Genomic DNA, 14,757 nt, shown 5'->3' with positions numbered 1-14,757 from the left:
CTCGCCGGAAGTGCGTCACCAGCTTGGCGCTCCACCTCCTGGAGCCGTAACTATAAATCGAAACAAAACAAGCCACAGAGGCGGCGGCAGCGGTGCCGGGACGGGGGAGGGGCGCGCCGGAACCGGAACCGACCCAACGCCGGAACCGGAACCGAGAGCAGGTTGCCAGGGCCCGAAGAGGGCTGGTGGTGGCGGCCTCGCTCGGTGAGTGGGACGGGCAGCCAGTCGCCCGCCTGGCCGGAGTGGGGAAGGCCGCGGCACGGGCCCGGGGTGGCCTGTTCAAGGTCACGGGCCGTGCCAGCCCCGACTCCTCGAGCCCCGAGGCGCGCTGGACCTGCCGACGCCGGCGGGGCCGTTACGCTACGCCCGTGGCCGGCCTCTTTCTCGAAGGGGGCTGGCGGCGAGCAAGGCGGCTTCCTGGAGGAGGTGGTAATGGGCCTGGGGTTCGGAGGCTGGAGGTCGGTCGCGGTCCGGCCGAGGCACTGGTCTGTGGTCAGTATCTCGACGCGGTCGTATGAGGCCGGCTTAGGTCCCCAGACAGCCCCTTCCCCGCCTCGATGTCCCCCGAGGATGGGGGAGGGGTGCGGCCTTCGGCCGGGACCTGGGTGTGAGGAAGCGGCAGGTGTTCGCCCCTCGGCTTTGGACCGGCCGTCATTCAATCCAGCCCTTCAGCACCACATCTGACTCCAAGAAGGATTGCCCCTCCCCCTCCCCCCAACATGCACACACCTTGGGGAGCACAGATTAGACACTCTGTCCTGCTACTGGCTCAGGGCAGACTTGACGCTGTCAGGCGTCCTAGATCCATGGTTCATCCTTACCCTCATCTCAGTATCTGGTTTTGAGGAACTTCGTTTTGGATGGAGAAATGGCTGAGAATCCACTGGCCCGTCTGTGGGGAAACTGGGTAGGAGGTCTTTGTGGCTCAGAGCTGGGAGCAAGTGAATGATGTCTGTTCCAGTCTCATACGCCCCTTCCTGCCGGGAGGAAGAATGCTGAAGGGGCAGGGTGGCATCTGGATACTTTTACCTTTTTTACCCTAGCCTTTGCAGGCCCTTTGCTGCTTGGGGTAATGGCTGGGGAGAGGGATCTCTCTTGGGATGGAGAAAGAAAAACTGAGCAGTGCACAGGAGCAAGTTCCGGCAAGGGTGGGAAGTGTCAGGAGGCAGGTGGGGGTGCTTTGGCCACGGGACCTTGGCTGGGCAGTGGCAGCACCTGGGCTGGGTCTGTTCTCAACCACAGAGCCTGATCATCCTGCTGCTTGATTGTCTCCTCCTTTCCTGTCTTCCTCCTCCACCTCCTACTTCTTGGGTGGTGACTAAGCAGCCAGTGAGAGTGAAGGAAAAGTGAGCGCCCTGCCCAGAGCACCAGCCCTGTGGGCTGGAGCCATGGCTCCTCTCTAGATTGGTGGAGGAGCCTAGTCCCAGGCCATAGCTGCCTTGACCTGGCTCCTCCTCGGCCAGGCTTCCAGCTTTGTGGGTCTGTTATGGCAGGCATTGGGGAGGCTTGACTGGTAATGCTTGCTGTGTTATTTATGCTCCCTTCAGAATAGCTTGAGGGAGTCTAGGGTTACGTCAAGTGGTCGGAAGATATTGCTCCGTAGGGTTAGGAGTGTCCTGGGTTGCTGAGCCCTGGCTGCAGCCAAGGAGCAAGTTGTTGGGCCTTGTCAGTGATCACTGGTCCCTTCTCGTTAGGCTGTGGGTTCCTTGCTGGAGAATTTGGCCACAGAGTTGCCAAGATAGCTGGGCCAGGAAGGAAGCGCCGCAGCCCTGACCCAGACGCTGTTGCCGACCCCGGGGCACTCTGGCTGTCAACTAAGCGGCTCAAGATGTCTGGTGGGGCCAGTGTGACGGGCCCAAGGAGAGGGCCTCCAGGACTGGAGGAGGCCACTAGTAAGAAGAAGCAGAAAGATCGAGCAAACCAGGAGAGCAAGGATGGAGATCCTAGGAGAGGTGGGAGTGATATTCCCTGGGTGCTCACGGCCTTCTCTGTCCCCCCTCCCCAGCTGGATTTACAAAACTAGGGGTTGGGAGCTGGTGGGGAGAAGTACGTTCTTGAAGAGGTGACCTTTTTTCCCTGTTCCCTCTGTATTGGTCTGATGCTGAGAGAAGGACCCATGGCAGGCTGGGTGGAACCTTGACTTTGAGGGCTGAGTAATTGGCCAAGGTTCTGAAGATGGTGCTTGGTGGGGTGGTAGTGCCTTGGAGGCCGCCTCCCAATCATGGTCTCCTTGTTCTTTCCTTTATTGTCGGGGTCAGCGTCCACTCGGGAGGAGCAGACCAAAGAGGGTGAGTAATGAATGGGCCCCAAAGGGGCACTAGTGGAGAGGAGGGAGCTCTGGAGGTGTAACTCCCATCTGGAGCAGTCCTGTTAGGGCTGGGGCTCTTGTACCTGCTTATCCCTCTCAGGAGCTAGTGGATACTCTCATGATCTTTTTGCCACTCTGTTTACAGAGTTGTTGCTTGACTGGAGGCAGAGTGCAGACGAGGTAATTGTTAAGCTGCGCGTGGGAGCGGGTGCTCTGCGGCTGGAGGAGGTGGATGCTGCGTTCACAGACACTGACTGTGTGGTGAGGCTTCCAGGTGCGTCCATCTGCTCTGAGCCCAGAGCCCAGAAATACATTTGAGTCTTCTGATCTCTCCTGCCCCAGTTCATTGCCCCCACTCTGTCTCCAGATGGTCGGCAGTGGGGTGGTGTCTTCTATGCTGAGATTGAAAGTTCTTGCACCAAAGTGCAGGCCCGCAAGGGTGGTCTCCTGCAGCTGGCACTGCCCAAGAAGGTGCCTCTGCTCACGTGGCCCTCTCTCCTGGTGAGTTCTGGGGCATGAAAGGGTGGGGATGCTCAGGGTGAGCAGGGCCTGACTGCTGTATCTTTGACAGAAGAAACCTCTAGGGACCCAGGAGCTGGTGCCAGGGCTGCGGTGCCAGGAGAATGGGCAGGAGCTATCTCCTGTTGCCCTGGAGCCAGGCCCTGAGCCCCACCGGGCCAAGCAGGAGGCCCGGAACCAGAAGCGGGCCCAGGGTCGTGGCGAGGTAGGCGCAGGGGCTGGCCCTGGGACCCAGGCAGGGCCCAGCGCCAAGAGGGCTGTGCATCTCCGCAGAGGGCCTGAGGGGGAAGCACGCAGGGATGGTCCTGGACCGCGGGGCGATGCCCCACCCTTCCTGGCTGAGTCAGCCACACAGGTGAGGCGGGGTCTCTGGCTGGGAGTTGGAAGTTTGGGGGAAAGGCCATGGTCTATATTGGGGTCCACCTGCCAGACCCAGGGCTGATCCTGCCCATAATTTCTCTATGAATAGGCTGTGGCTGAGGAACAGCTCCGAGTACCACTGCTGACCCCCCAGACCTGCCTCCTGGGTTCAGACGAGAGTCAAGAGAAGGCAGTGTCCCCCAGGAATGACCCAGTCTCCCCAGCAACAGCCCGGAGCAGAGACACTGGGAAAAGTGACTGCCCCAAGGAGGAGGTGGCAGTGGCAGCAGATGCTGCAACCTTGGTGGATAGTAAAGGTGGGGACAGGGTTGAGCAGGTGGAGCCCTAGGCTGGGTTGCAAGGTTGGAGGGCAGGTAGGGAGTAGAATAGTAATAGACTGGAACTTGTCCTGGGTGGCACTGAGCCATGGTCCCAACACAGACCCCGAGTCCATGGTGAGCCTGGCATTTGTCAAGAATGACTCATACGAGAAGGGGCCAGACTCAGTGGTGGTGCACGTGTATGTGAAAGAGATCTGCAGGGACACCTCTCGAGTGCTTTTCCGTGAGCAGGACTTCACGCTCATCTTCCAGACCAGGTGAGTGGGTGGACAGGAGATGAGACAAGCAGCGTGCCACAGGTTGAACAGCATATCTCATACCCTTCCTCTTGCCCTGCCCCTGCTCTCCCTCTGTAGGGATGGAAACTTCCTGAGGCTGCACCCGGGCTGTGGGCCCCACACCATCTTCCGCTGGCAGGTGAAGCTCAGGTGGGTGGTGCCCGGCCCCACCCCATGCCTGTTCCATCCTGGGCTCCATCTCCCTGGTCTGTCTAGCCCAACATCTGCTCCACCTTAGTCCCTGAGTTTAGTTTTTTCTCGTAGGAACCTGATTGAGCCAGAGCAGTGCACCTTTTGTTTCACGGCCTCTCGCATCGACATCTGCCTCCGTAAGCGGCAGAGTCAGCGCTGGGGGGGCCTGGAGGCCCCAGCTGCACGAGGTCTGCACACGAGCTCCCTTCATTGCCCAGCCCCACGTGGCCAGGACCCTACATCACCACATGCTGCTAACCACCAGCCCTCTCATTCCCCCTTTTTAAGGTGCAGTGGGTGGTGCAAAGGTTGCCATGCCGACAGGTCCAACCCCTCTGGATTCAACCCCTCCGGGCAGTGCTCCCCATCCACTGACAGGTCAGGAGGAAGCCCGGGCTGTGGAGAAGGAGAAACCCAAGGTTCGATCTGAGGACACAGGGCTGGATGGTGTGGCAGCCCGTACCCCTGTGGAACATGTAGCCCCAAAGCCAGAGCCACACCTGGCCTCGGTGAGAATCCTAGGGTAGGGAGGACCAAGGACTGAGGCCAGGAAGCCTCAAGGCTGCTCTCTCATAGCCCCCTTGTCCCCACAGCCTAAGCCCACATGCATGGTGCCCCCAATGCCACACAGTCCTGTAAGTGGAGACAGTGTGGAGGAAGAGGAGGAGGAAGAGAAGAAGGTGTGTCTGCCAGGCTTCACTGGCCTTGTCAATCTAGGCAACACTTGCTTCATGAACAGTGTCATCCAGTCTCTGTCCAACACACGGGAGCTGCGGGACTTCTTCCACGGTGAGGGCAGGGCCTGGAGCCTGGGGGAGCGGGCAGAGGGATGCTTTCTCCCACTCACACCTCTACTTGACTGCTGTTCCTAGACCGCTCCTTTGAGGCCGAGATCAACTACAACAACCCACTGGGGACCGGTGGGCGGCTAGCCATTGGCTTTGCCGTGTTGCTGCGGGCGCTGTGGAAGGGCACCCACCATGCCTTCCAGCCTTCCAAGTTGAAGGTGACCTGCAGCTACTCCCACTCTTGGCTGGAGGAGGTCGGGAGGGTCAACCAGCTGGGTGCACAGTGAGTACTGGGGTTCCACCCTCACATCTTGGCCCTTGCATCCAGGCCATTGTGGCGAGCAAGGCCAGCCAGTTCACAGGCTACGCGCAGCACGATGCCCAGGAATTCATGGCTTTCCTGTTAGATGGGCTGCATGAGGATTTGAACCGCATCCAGAACAAGCCCTACACAGAGACCGTGGACTCAGATGGGCGGCCCGATGAGGTCAGAATAGGGGGCAGAGGATGGGTATGCCTCACGCATACCGCAGCCCTCAGGTCTCCTTGGTCCTCACCACTCTCCCCCTCAGGTGGTGGCTGAGGAGGCGTGGCAGCGGCACAAGATGAGGAATGACTCTTTCATCGTAGACCTATTTCAGGGCCAGTACAAGTCGAAGCTGGTGTGCCCTGTGTGTACCAAGGTGTGATGGGCTCCTTGGGAGAGAGGGACCCCTGGAAAGAGACCTGCTGGCCTGGCCCAGCTAGCCTGGTGTGATTGGGTTCAGCATCTTCAGATGCTTCTGGGCAATGTACGGGCAAGGAAGCCAGCTGTGAGGCCTTAGGCTCCTATGTGGGGTGAAGAGGTCAGGCAGGATATGTTTCCTGGATGAGGTAAAAGTGATATTCAGGTCCAAAAACAAGTATAAGGTGTGGCTGGGATGTGGGTAAGATTGGAAGGGCATGTGGGGTACAGGTGAGGGGAAAATTGGTAAAGTGGACAGGCTGAGTGGGGCCTCAAATGCCAGAAAGGGATTGTTCTCTCCTGGAGGGCAGTGAGCCATCCTGGTCCATCTTCTCAAGCCTGAGAGTTTGCTGGTTGGCTGTGAGGGCCCTGCCCCCTGCTTCCTGTGCGGCCACCCAGTGCCACCACTGTGCATCTGCAGGTCTCCATCACTTTTGATCCATTTCTCTACCTGCCGGTGCCCTTGCCACAGAAGCAAAAGGTTCTCCCCGTCTTCTATTTTGCCCGGGAGCCCCACAGCAAGCCCATCAAGGTGAGGAGTAAGCCCCCATGCTCTGGACTGTCCCAGGGGAACCTGCCCCTGCTCCCCGCCTCCCCCTGACTGTTGTCACTACAGTTCCTAGTCAGTGTCAGCAAGGAAAACTCCACTGCGAGTGAAGTGTTGGACTCCCTCTCCCAGAGTGTCCACGTAAAGCCTGAGAACCTGCGTCTGGCTGAGGTATGTCTCACCGACTCTTGCGTGTATCATAGCACACGGGCGCGTGTACAGTCTTTGGCATCTGTACACATACACACGAGTGTTCACGGGCTGTGCAGAAACAGACGGTGCACTCTCGGTTATGGCATGGTTGAAACCAGGCATTGGAGCTGTGCAGCAGAGATGCCCTCAGCTTCCAGATGTTGTGAGGGTTTATTCCCCTTTTCTGTGGTAGGCTCCAGTTGCTTTTTCCTCTTCAGAAAAAGAAGTTGAACTGCAGGACTGTTCTTCTACCTGCTATGATCCTCTCTACATCCTGTTGGTCCCTCATATCATCCCAGATCCCTGTGCTGGCCCTCCCCAAAGACTCCTAGCCTCTAGCCTGGTAGTGCCCTTTTTCTCATTGGTGAAGGCTGGGGAAGAGCCTCCTCGAATGTGACCTCTCCATGATAGCCATATTATAGTCCCAGCAAGGCCCTGTTAGTTGATAGCAGGATACAGGCCCTCAGCGTAGAGAACCGATGTGATTGATCGCTGCCTCAGGCCTGTCTTTCTGGCTCTCTGATAGGCCAGGTTTCTTATTCCATTGGGCAGAGGTGTGTGCCTTTTCTGGGCTATGAACCCCACCCCTGTCCCCGTGGGCCTGAAATTAGGGCCAAGCCTTCTCCTTGTGCTTTGGGGCAAGGCTAGGGAAAGGGCTCATTCTCACATGGGACCTGTGTGTTTTCTGTTCCCAGGTGATTAAGAATCGCTTCCACCGTGTGTTCCTGCCCTCCCACTCACTGGACACCGTGTCCCCATCTGACACGCTTCTCTGCTTTGAGCTGTTGTCCCCAGAGTTGGCTAAGGAGCGGGTGGTGGTGCTAGAGGTGCAGCAGGTGAGCGGGAGCCAACCTGACAGCAGCAAGGCCCTCGGGGGGCGGGGGGCACTCCCACCTGGCCTGGCCTTGCTGAGCCAGACGATCCACCCGTAGCGCCCCCAGGTGCCCAGCATCCCCATCTCCAAGTGTGCAGCTTGCCAGCGGAAGCAGCAGTCAGAGGATGAGAAGCTGAAGCGCTGTACCCGGTGCTACCGTGTGGGCTACTGTAACCAGTGAGGACCCCCACATTCTCCCCCATCCCCCTTCTCCACTCTCCACTTGCCACCCTGCTCCTTCCTCCTCATGTGTTTTAGGCCCTCACCTGCTACCCCACTCTACTAGGCCCTGGGGGAGGCAGGGCTGGCATACCCAGTTCCCAGGGCCTGAGGCTTGCCCCCAGTGTGGAGCCATGGCAGGCGGCGCTAAGGCCCTATCCTTACCTCCCCATTTCTTCCAGGCTCTGCCAGAAAACTCACTGGCCTGATCACAAAGGCCTCTGCCGCCCTGAGAACATCGGCTACCCCTTCCTGGTCAGTGTACCTGCTTCACGCCTCACTTATGCCCGTCTCACTCAACTGCTAGAGGGCTATGCCCGGTAAGTGCCCAGTGGCTGGACTAGAGTGGGGTGGATGGGGAGCAGTGGTGTCCAGAGGTGCCAGGCAGGCCGATCAGGAGTCTTACTTGTTTTGCTGCCTATTGCCAGGTACTCGGTGAGCGTATTCCAGCCACCCTTCCAGCCTGGCCGCATGGCTTTGGAATCCCAGGGCCCTGGCTGTACCTCACTGTTCTCCACTACCTCCCTGGAGGCTGGGGACAGCGAGAGGGACCCCATCCAGCCTCCTGAGCTCCAGCTGGTGACCCCCGTGGCTGAGGGGGACACAGGGATCCCCCGAGCATGGTCAGCCCCTGATCGAGGCCCTTTGCCCAGCACCAGCGGAGTTTCTTCAGAGATGCTGGCCAGTGGGCCCATTGAGATTGGCTCCTTGCCTGCTGGTGAGAGAGTGTCCCGGCCCGAAGGTAAGAGTCCTTTGAAAGGCTCTGGGAGCTGGTTGGGGCATAGGGGAGGTTGGGGGAAGCTTGTTCAGGCCCTGGTTGGCAGGGGAGCTCTGGTTACCATGTTTTCCTCCAGCTGCCATTCCTGGGTACCAACATCCAAGCGAAGCCATGAGTGCGCACACACCCCAGTTCTTCATCTATAAAATTGATGCATCTAACCGAGAGCAGCGGCTAGAGGACAAAGGTGTCTGTGGCTGTGGGTCGGAACCATGGGATGGGTCAGAACTGTGGGATGGGTTGGAACCATGGGATGGGTTGCGCTGGCTGTTCCTCACAGCTGCATGACCCCTCCCCTCGCTCATCTCCAGGAGAGGCCCCACTGGAGCTAGGTGATGACTGCAGCCTGGCTCTGGTCTGGCGGAACAACGAGCGCCTGCAGGAGTTCGTGTTGGTAGCCTCCAAGGAGCTGGAATGTGCCGAGGACCCAGGCTCTGCTGGCGAAGCTGCCCGTGCTGGCCACTTCACCCTGGACCAGTGCCTGAACCTTTTTACGCGGCCTGAGGTGCTGGCACCTGAGGAGGCCTGGTGAGAACAGGGTAGCAGGCAGGTAGTGGGGCAGTGTGGATTGGAGACCTGCTGGTCCTGACTCCACCCTTGCCCCCTATCAGGTACTGCCCACAGTGCAAACAGCACCGCGAGGCCTCCAAGCAGCTGCTACTGTGGCGCCTGCCAAACGTGCTCATCGTGCAGCTCAAGCGCTTCTCCTTCCGCAGTTTCATTTGGCGTGACAAGATCAATGACTTGGTGGAGTTCCCCGTTCGGTGAGTGACGGACCCCGGTGGCTATGAGTGGGGCATGGGACCACGGGTGGGCATCCTGGGCACCTGCTGACCATCTCATCTCTTCCTGGCTGGGACCACAGGAACCTGGACCTGAGCAAGTTCTGCATTGGCCAGAAGGAGGAGCAGCTGCCCAGCTACGATCTGTATGCCGTCATCAACCACTACGGAGGCATGATCGGTGGCCACTATACCGCCTGTGCCCGTCTACCCAATGACCGCAGCAGTCAGCGCAGCGACGTGGGTGAGGGCACATGCAACCAACAGGATAGGCAGTAGGGTTGGCAGTGCAGGCTATGTTCACACTCTTTCCACCCCACCGTAGGCTGGCGCTTGTTTGATGACAGCACGGTGACAACAGTGGATGAGAGCCAGGTTGTGACGCGTTATGCCTATGTACTCTTCTACCGCCGGCGGAACTCTCCTGTGGAGAGGCCCCCCCGGGCAGGCCACTCTGAGCACCACCCAGACCTAGGCCCTACAGCTGAGGCCGCTGCCAGCCAGGTGAGGCATGGGGGAGGCTTCCCAGGGCAGTGGAGCCTGACCCACAGATTCGGGAGGGAGAGGAGGCTGCAGCTTCCTCTTCTGCAGCCACAGGCCCCTGGAGCCTTCGTGCTCATGAGAATCACAGAGTTTCCTCACATCAAAGCCTTAGCCAGAAGCCTCCCATGCCCTAGGGACACTCACAAAGGTGCACATACACCAACATGCCACTAGTGTGCACATAGGTACCCACTTGGCACAGGCTGAGCAACTGCTCTGAACCTCACTGGGCATAGTGCCATAAACAGATTGTACCTGACACTCTCCCAGTTTTCCCCCACATGCTTCCCACGAGCCAGCTCACAGATCCTCCCTTGTCATCATCTCTGTGTTCTGGCGTGAACCCAGGGCAGGGCCTGTCTGGGCGTCTGTCCCCACTGAGCCTTTGAGGTCTTCTGCCTCTTTTGTTGACATGGGGTACCATAGGCCCAACTGGTGGGCACAGCCACGTCTCCTTTCCGAACTGGGCTCCTCCTTGCTGCTCTATTTCTTCCCTTGAACCTTCTGGTCCAAGCTCCGAGAAATCCCTATAGAAGTGGTCAGGATCTGGACATGGGTGGGAGGGAGCCAGGAGATTGCCCTGGGATTGGCAGCTCTGTCCTCTATGAGCCAGACCTACAGGACTCATTGATGGTGGTGATGGTGCCGCGACAGACCCTTCAGTGGCATCACGTGCAGAGGAGACTGTGGTGATAGCGGCACTCTGTGTCACTCTGCTCATCACGGGCACCTTTGTGGTGGGCTGGGCACCAGCGGTCACAGGGACACTGGGTCCCGCCACCCCATGGGTGCTGATGGCCGTTTCCACACACCGTAGGCTTCCCGGATTTGGCAGGAGCTGGAGGCCGAGGAGGAGCCGGTGCCTGAGCGGCCTGGGCCCCTGGGTCCCTGGGGGCCCCAAGACTGGGTGGGCCCCCCACCACGTGGCCCCACCACTCCAGACGAGGGCTGCCTCCGTTACTTTGTCCTGGGCACCGTGGCAGCTTTGGTGGCCCTCGTGCTCAACGTGTTCTATCCTCTGGTGTCCCAGAGTCGCTGGAGATGAGCTCACCTGCAGGCAGCTGCTCTGAGCTGGCCCACCTGCCTGCCCACGAGGCCAGGCTGCCTCTGTGGTGGGGACCAACTGTGGGGTTTGGGCCTCAGTGCGTGCATCTAGGGGGAGAGAGTGGGTACTGAGGCCCCAACAGGGACAGAGAGTCCTAGGGCGGCTATCCGTCCAGCTGTGTGTCCATTTGTCTTGTTGCTCTGACCCTTAGCCTGGGGCTTGGCCCTGCCCAAGCTGCTTCCTGTACTTAAAGTGTTAATAAAGCGAGACTGTTCAGGCCCGATCTCGTCTCTCTGTCTCAATGCGGCTGCTGTCTGCGCCTGCCTTGGAGCCCTCCCTTGGGTGCTGGGGCTCTGAGCCAGCACCCCCGGGATGCCAGGCAGTATGCTGGGCAGCCCCCAACCCCTGTCCTCGTATTCTGTTGCAGGGACTAGGCCCTGGCCAGGCCCCCGAGGCGGCCCCCCCGCGGACAGCCCCTGATCGCTTCGCCCCCCCTGTGGACTGCCCAGCCCCCACCTACAGCAACATGGAGGAGGTCGATTAGCAGGTCCCTTTCTGGTGGGAGGGCTGGGTTTGGGGGATCCTCCACAGAGGGCCAGCTCTTTGCCGCTTCTCCTTCTCTAACCTAGAGGACACTGGCTCCATCAATGGGGAGTTGGGGGGTGTGATTTGGGGATGGAGACCTCTCAGGTGAGGTCCTTTTGTCAGCTGGGCACCCTAACCAGTGGGCCTTGACTTTTCCAGCTGCCCCCAGTGCTGCGTGATTTGATTCTCAGTTGTACCTTCAATTCTTTCTGATTTGCATTATAAACATTAATTTTATTCTAAAAATTGTAATTTTTTTTTTTTGCATTTTGGAGTGACCGCTGCTGTTTAAATATATTTTAAAAATAAATAATAAGAAGCAGACTTAGTGACTGTGATGTACCAGGTGCGGTGGCCACCTCCCCTCCCCATCAGAGTGGGTGCGTGTGTGTCCTTGAAAGTGCTCTGGTTTGAGGAGAGATGGTGAGCATGGAGGGACGAGGGTCATGAAGCCCCCAATGCCTTCAGATCTTTGTGGCCTACCTGCTGCCCTTTGGTCCCCACTGGCCCTGGGTCGCACATGGAGGTGACTGTGGTTGGCATCATCGTTAAGACATCATGTCCAAAGGAAAGAGGAGTAACCGATGAGGCTCTAGAAAAGGTCAGAGGTGTAGGCACCGGAGCAGCCTGGGACTGACAGCCAGATAGCAGGTCAAGGAGGATTTTCTGGGTGTCAGCAGGAGGTATTGCCTTCTGGAACCCCAACCCATGACAGAGCTGGAGCTTGCAATCTGCAAAGGTGATCAAGTGCCATACTGGCTCCAGTTTGTGAGTTTGTATTCCTGGGGTCTATAAGAAGAGCTGACTCCTTAATCTTGAGGCTCAGCCTGGAGGATCATAGCAAGGATTTGGGGTCTAATCTCAAGGGGATCCTCCTCCTCTTTTACTCTCAGATCTTCCTTTGCTGTAGTTTGGGCATCGGCTGGATCTCTCGGGAGAACAGAGCAGGAGGAAAATGTGCAGTGAGGCAGGTGACCCTTCTCTGAAAGGAGGACAGAAAGAGGACCACAGCTGATCTTGGCTGACTTCCTGTGGGAGGGAGAGTGTGGGGCCCTGCAAAGCCATCTCTTCCCTCAGTTCCTGGCAGTGGCCCCAAGCTGTTCACCCATAGTGGATCCACAGGCTTCTCCCAGCCTCAGAGCCTCTGCAGCCTTGTACACACAGATTGCAAGGGCAAATGTGAGAAGCTCGCAGCCTTGCCTCTTAGTGGATAAAGCTGCTCCTTCCCCTTTCATTGCTTGAGTGCAGGAGTGGATGTCTCCAGCTAGAGGGAGATGTTCAGAGAAGCCAGAGAGGGAGTAAGACAGAGGCAGAGGTGGGGCAGGGTCCCGACAGCCCTCTAGGCCCATCTCCACCCCTAAAGCCATGGGACCAGAGTCTCACATGAAGCTCAGTATTGAGGACCCACCAGTATCCCTCAGCCTCAGCCAGACTTGGGCCATGGCAGTGAGCAGAGGGAGCTCCTGGAGATAGCCCCGTGATCAACCTCAGCTTTTTCCTGTGGGGACAATGGCACAAGGGCTACATGGGGGTGATGGCTATGGAAAAGGGCCTAGAGAGCTGGGTGTGGGACTCTGCAGGAATGGTGGAATTGGCAAGCTGGGTGCTGGTGGTATGATACTGCTGGAGGGCCTCCTAGGCATGGGCAGCAACAGGGTTGTGCTGTGCCTTTACTGTGTTTAGCCCCACCTGTGTGGGCTCCTGGCCACCAGCAGCCTGCATGTGCTCAATGCAGAGATCAAGGGGCTCTGTCCACCCCTGACTGCAGCCCTCCTGCTGCTGAGTCCTTCACACTGTATCCTTCTGTGGTATCTGCATGAGGCTGCTGTGGCTACCAGCCCTGTGGCCTCTATATTGCCTCTGTGCTCACTATCTGTTCACACTGTCGTGCTACATGGGCCAGGCTATTGAACGCTGCCTCTCCCTCTGCTGCAGCTGGGGCTTGCTGGCTGCTGCCTGGCTTCTCTCTCTGGTTACCCTTCTCTTGACTTCCCTGGAAGCAGCGTCACGGGTTCATGCAGGCAGGCTGGCTTCCAGACTGGGCCCATACAACCTTGTGGTTCTGCTCTGTCCATGGACTGGTCACGGGCTGCACAGGACTGGCTGGCCACCCACTGGTCCCTACCATTGCCATTTTTTACATTCTGTGTGGCGCTGGTGGGGCTACTTTCACATCCTGTGATGTGGAGCCACAGGGTAGGCACCTTGAGGAACCTGGGAAAGGGGGTGCAGGCCACTTAAGGAGGCCCCCACCAGACCTACGGGACTCATTGTTGGTGGTGATGGTGCTGCAACAGACTGTTCAGTGGCATCATGTGCAGAGGAAACAGTGGCAATGGTAGTACTCTGTGTGACTCTGCTTCTCACGGGTACCTTTGTGGTGGGCTGGGCACCCGCAGTGTGAGCAATGTGCTGCTGCTCTGCTGCGAACGCAGCACAGGGCTGGTGTGGCTGTGATTCTGCTTCCTGGTGCGTTAGGGCACCACTGCACTGCACCCTCTGTTCTCTGCCTGCACCCAGCCTCCCATGGGCAGTGCACTGCAGGGCTGGGCTGGACATCAGTCTGGGGCCACGGGGAGGTGGGAAGTCCCGAGACAGGGCTGGATTGGGACATTGATGACGTGTGTAGCCCTGGGCAGAACCTGGCATGTGGCCATCATGTGGAACCCACACATAGGCCCAGACATAGAGTTTAGTCATTAGTCACAAAGCAAGACACAGAATATGGATACAGACAGCAGTCAGGATCCTGCCCAGTCCTTGAAGGTCCAAGAGTATGAGCCACACCAAGGCCTCCAAGAGCCTGAGTTCCAATCCCAGATTTGGGGAACCCCTCAGCATATCACCACCAGCAGCAGCACCAGTTTCCTCCCTACCAAAAAAAAAAAAAAAAAAAACCTGTACGTTCTAATTTAGCCTGAAGGCTCCCAGCAGGTCCTGGGAATCCAGTGATAGGCTGTGGGAGACCCTCAAGGACAACAGCCATAATTTCGACAATTCCATTTCCTCTGACCTACCCTGTGGGCTGCTGACTGAAAGGTTGATGGTTTTAACCCATTCAGTCACTCCACGGGGGAGAAAAGACCTGGCAACCTGCTCCCGTAAAGATAACAGCCTAGGAAACCTTATCGGGCAGTTCTAGTCTGTCATATAGGGTCGCTATGAGTCAGAATCAACTCAAGGGCACACAACAACCCTGTCCCAACCTCAATGAAATATCGTCTCAAAGGTTTGCAGATGAATTTCAAGGTCTAATTTGCTTGTGATTTGCGTAACGTTTGCAAGCTTTGGCAAACGGGTGAAGTGTGCCAGGATATTTTAAATGAAATCATCATCACAGAATCTGCGAGGTCAGTGCCCGCTCAAATCCCACCAGCCGGGTTGGGGGCAGGTGGGGCAGGCTACCGGGGCGGGCGCCTGAAAAGTGCCAGACTTCTGGGGCGCCTCGATCGGCCTTTCTGCACTGGAGTCTTGACCAAGGATTTCCCGGGTTCATTTTGCTTTAGTTTCCATGACAGCCACAAAGCTGTGACGTCAATAACGCGATAAGGACCAACTGTCATTTTTGCTACCCGAGCACAGTATTGGGATGAAGTTCCCAGGGCTGTAGGAGAAAAGTCCAAGTGCAGAAAGCTACGCCCGCGTCTGCCTCCTGCTCGATGCTGAACACCTCCCCTCCAAG

The 14,757-nt window shown here is 57.9% G+C and overlaps 1 protein-coding gene across 1 annotated transcript; it reads left to right on the top strand.

Moving 5' to 3' along the window:
* The first annotated feature begins 97 nt into the window (after positions 1-97).
* On the top strand, positions 98-10,765 carry USP19 (ubiquitin specific peptidase 19). The gene is made up of 27 exons (XM_023726781.1): positions 98-204; positions 1,695-1,952; positions 2,259-2,288; positions 2,454-2,582; positions 2,676-2,809; positions 2,880-3,182; positions 3,297-3,504; positions 3,629-3,785; positions 3,885-3,956; positions 4,071-4,186; positions 4,287-4,507; positions 4,592-4,787; positions 4,871-5,004; positions 5,115-5,273; positions 5,359-5,469; positions 5,932-6,042; positions 6,127-6,228; positions 6,945-7,085; positions 7,182-7,300; positions 7,525-7,662; positions 7,771-8,084; positions 8,197-8,307; positions 8,432-8,648; positions 8,732-8,884; positions 8,986-9,146; positions 9,228-9,406; positions 10,263-10,765. Exons 2-27 carry the CDS (start codon positions 1,829-1,831, stop codon positions 10,488-10,490), a joined length of 4,068 nt encoding a protein of 1,355 aa, XP_023582549.1. The 5' UTR covers positions 98-204; positions 1,695-1,828; the 3' UTR covers positions 10,491-10,765.
* The last annotated feature ends 3,992 nt before the right edge of the window (positions 10,766-14,757 follow it).

The sequence above is a fragment of the Trichechus manatus genome, unplaced genomic scaffold (assembly GCF_000243295.1).
Source record: "Trichechus manatus latirostris isolate Lorelei unplaced genomic scaffold, TriManLat1.0 scaffold00001, whole genome shotgun sequence".
In the NCBI taxonomy this organism is placed as follows: Eukaryota; Metazoa; Chordata; class Mammalia; order Sirenia; family Trichechidae; genus Trichechus; species Trichechus manatus.
This window is presented reverse-complemented; position numbering and strand designations above follow the sequence as displayed.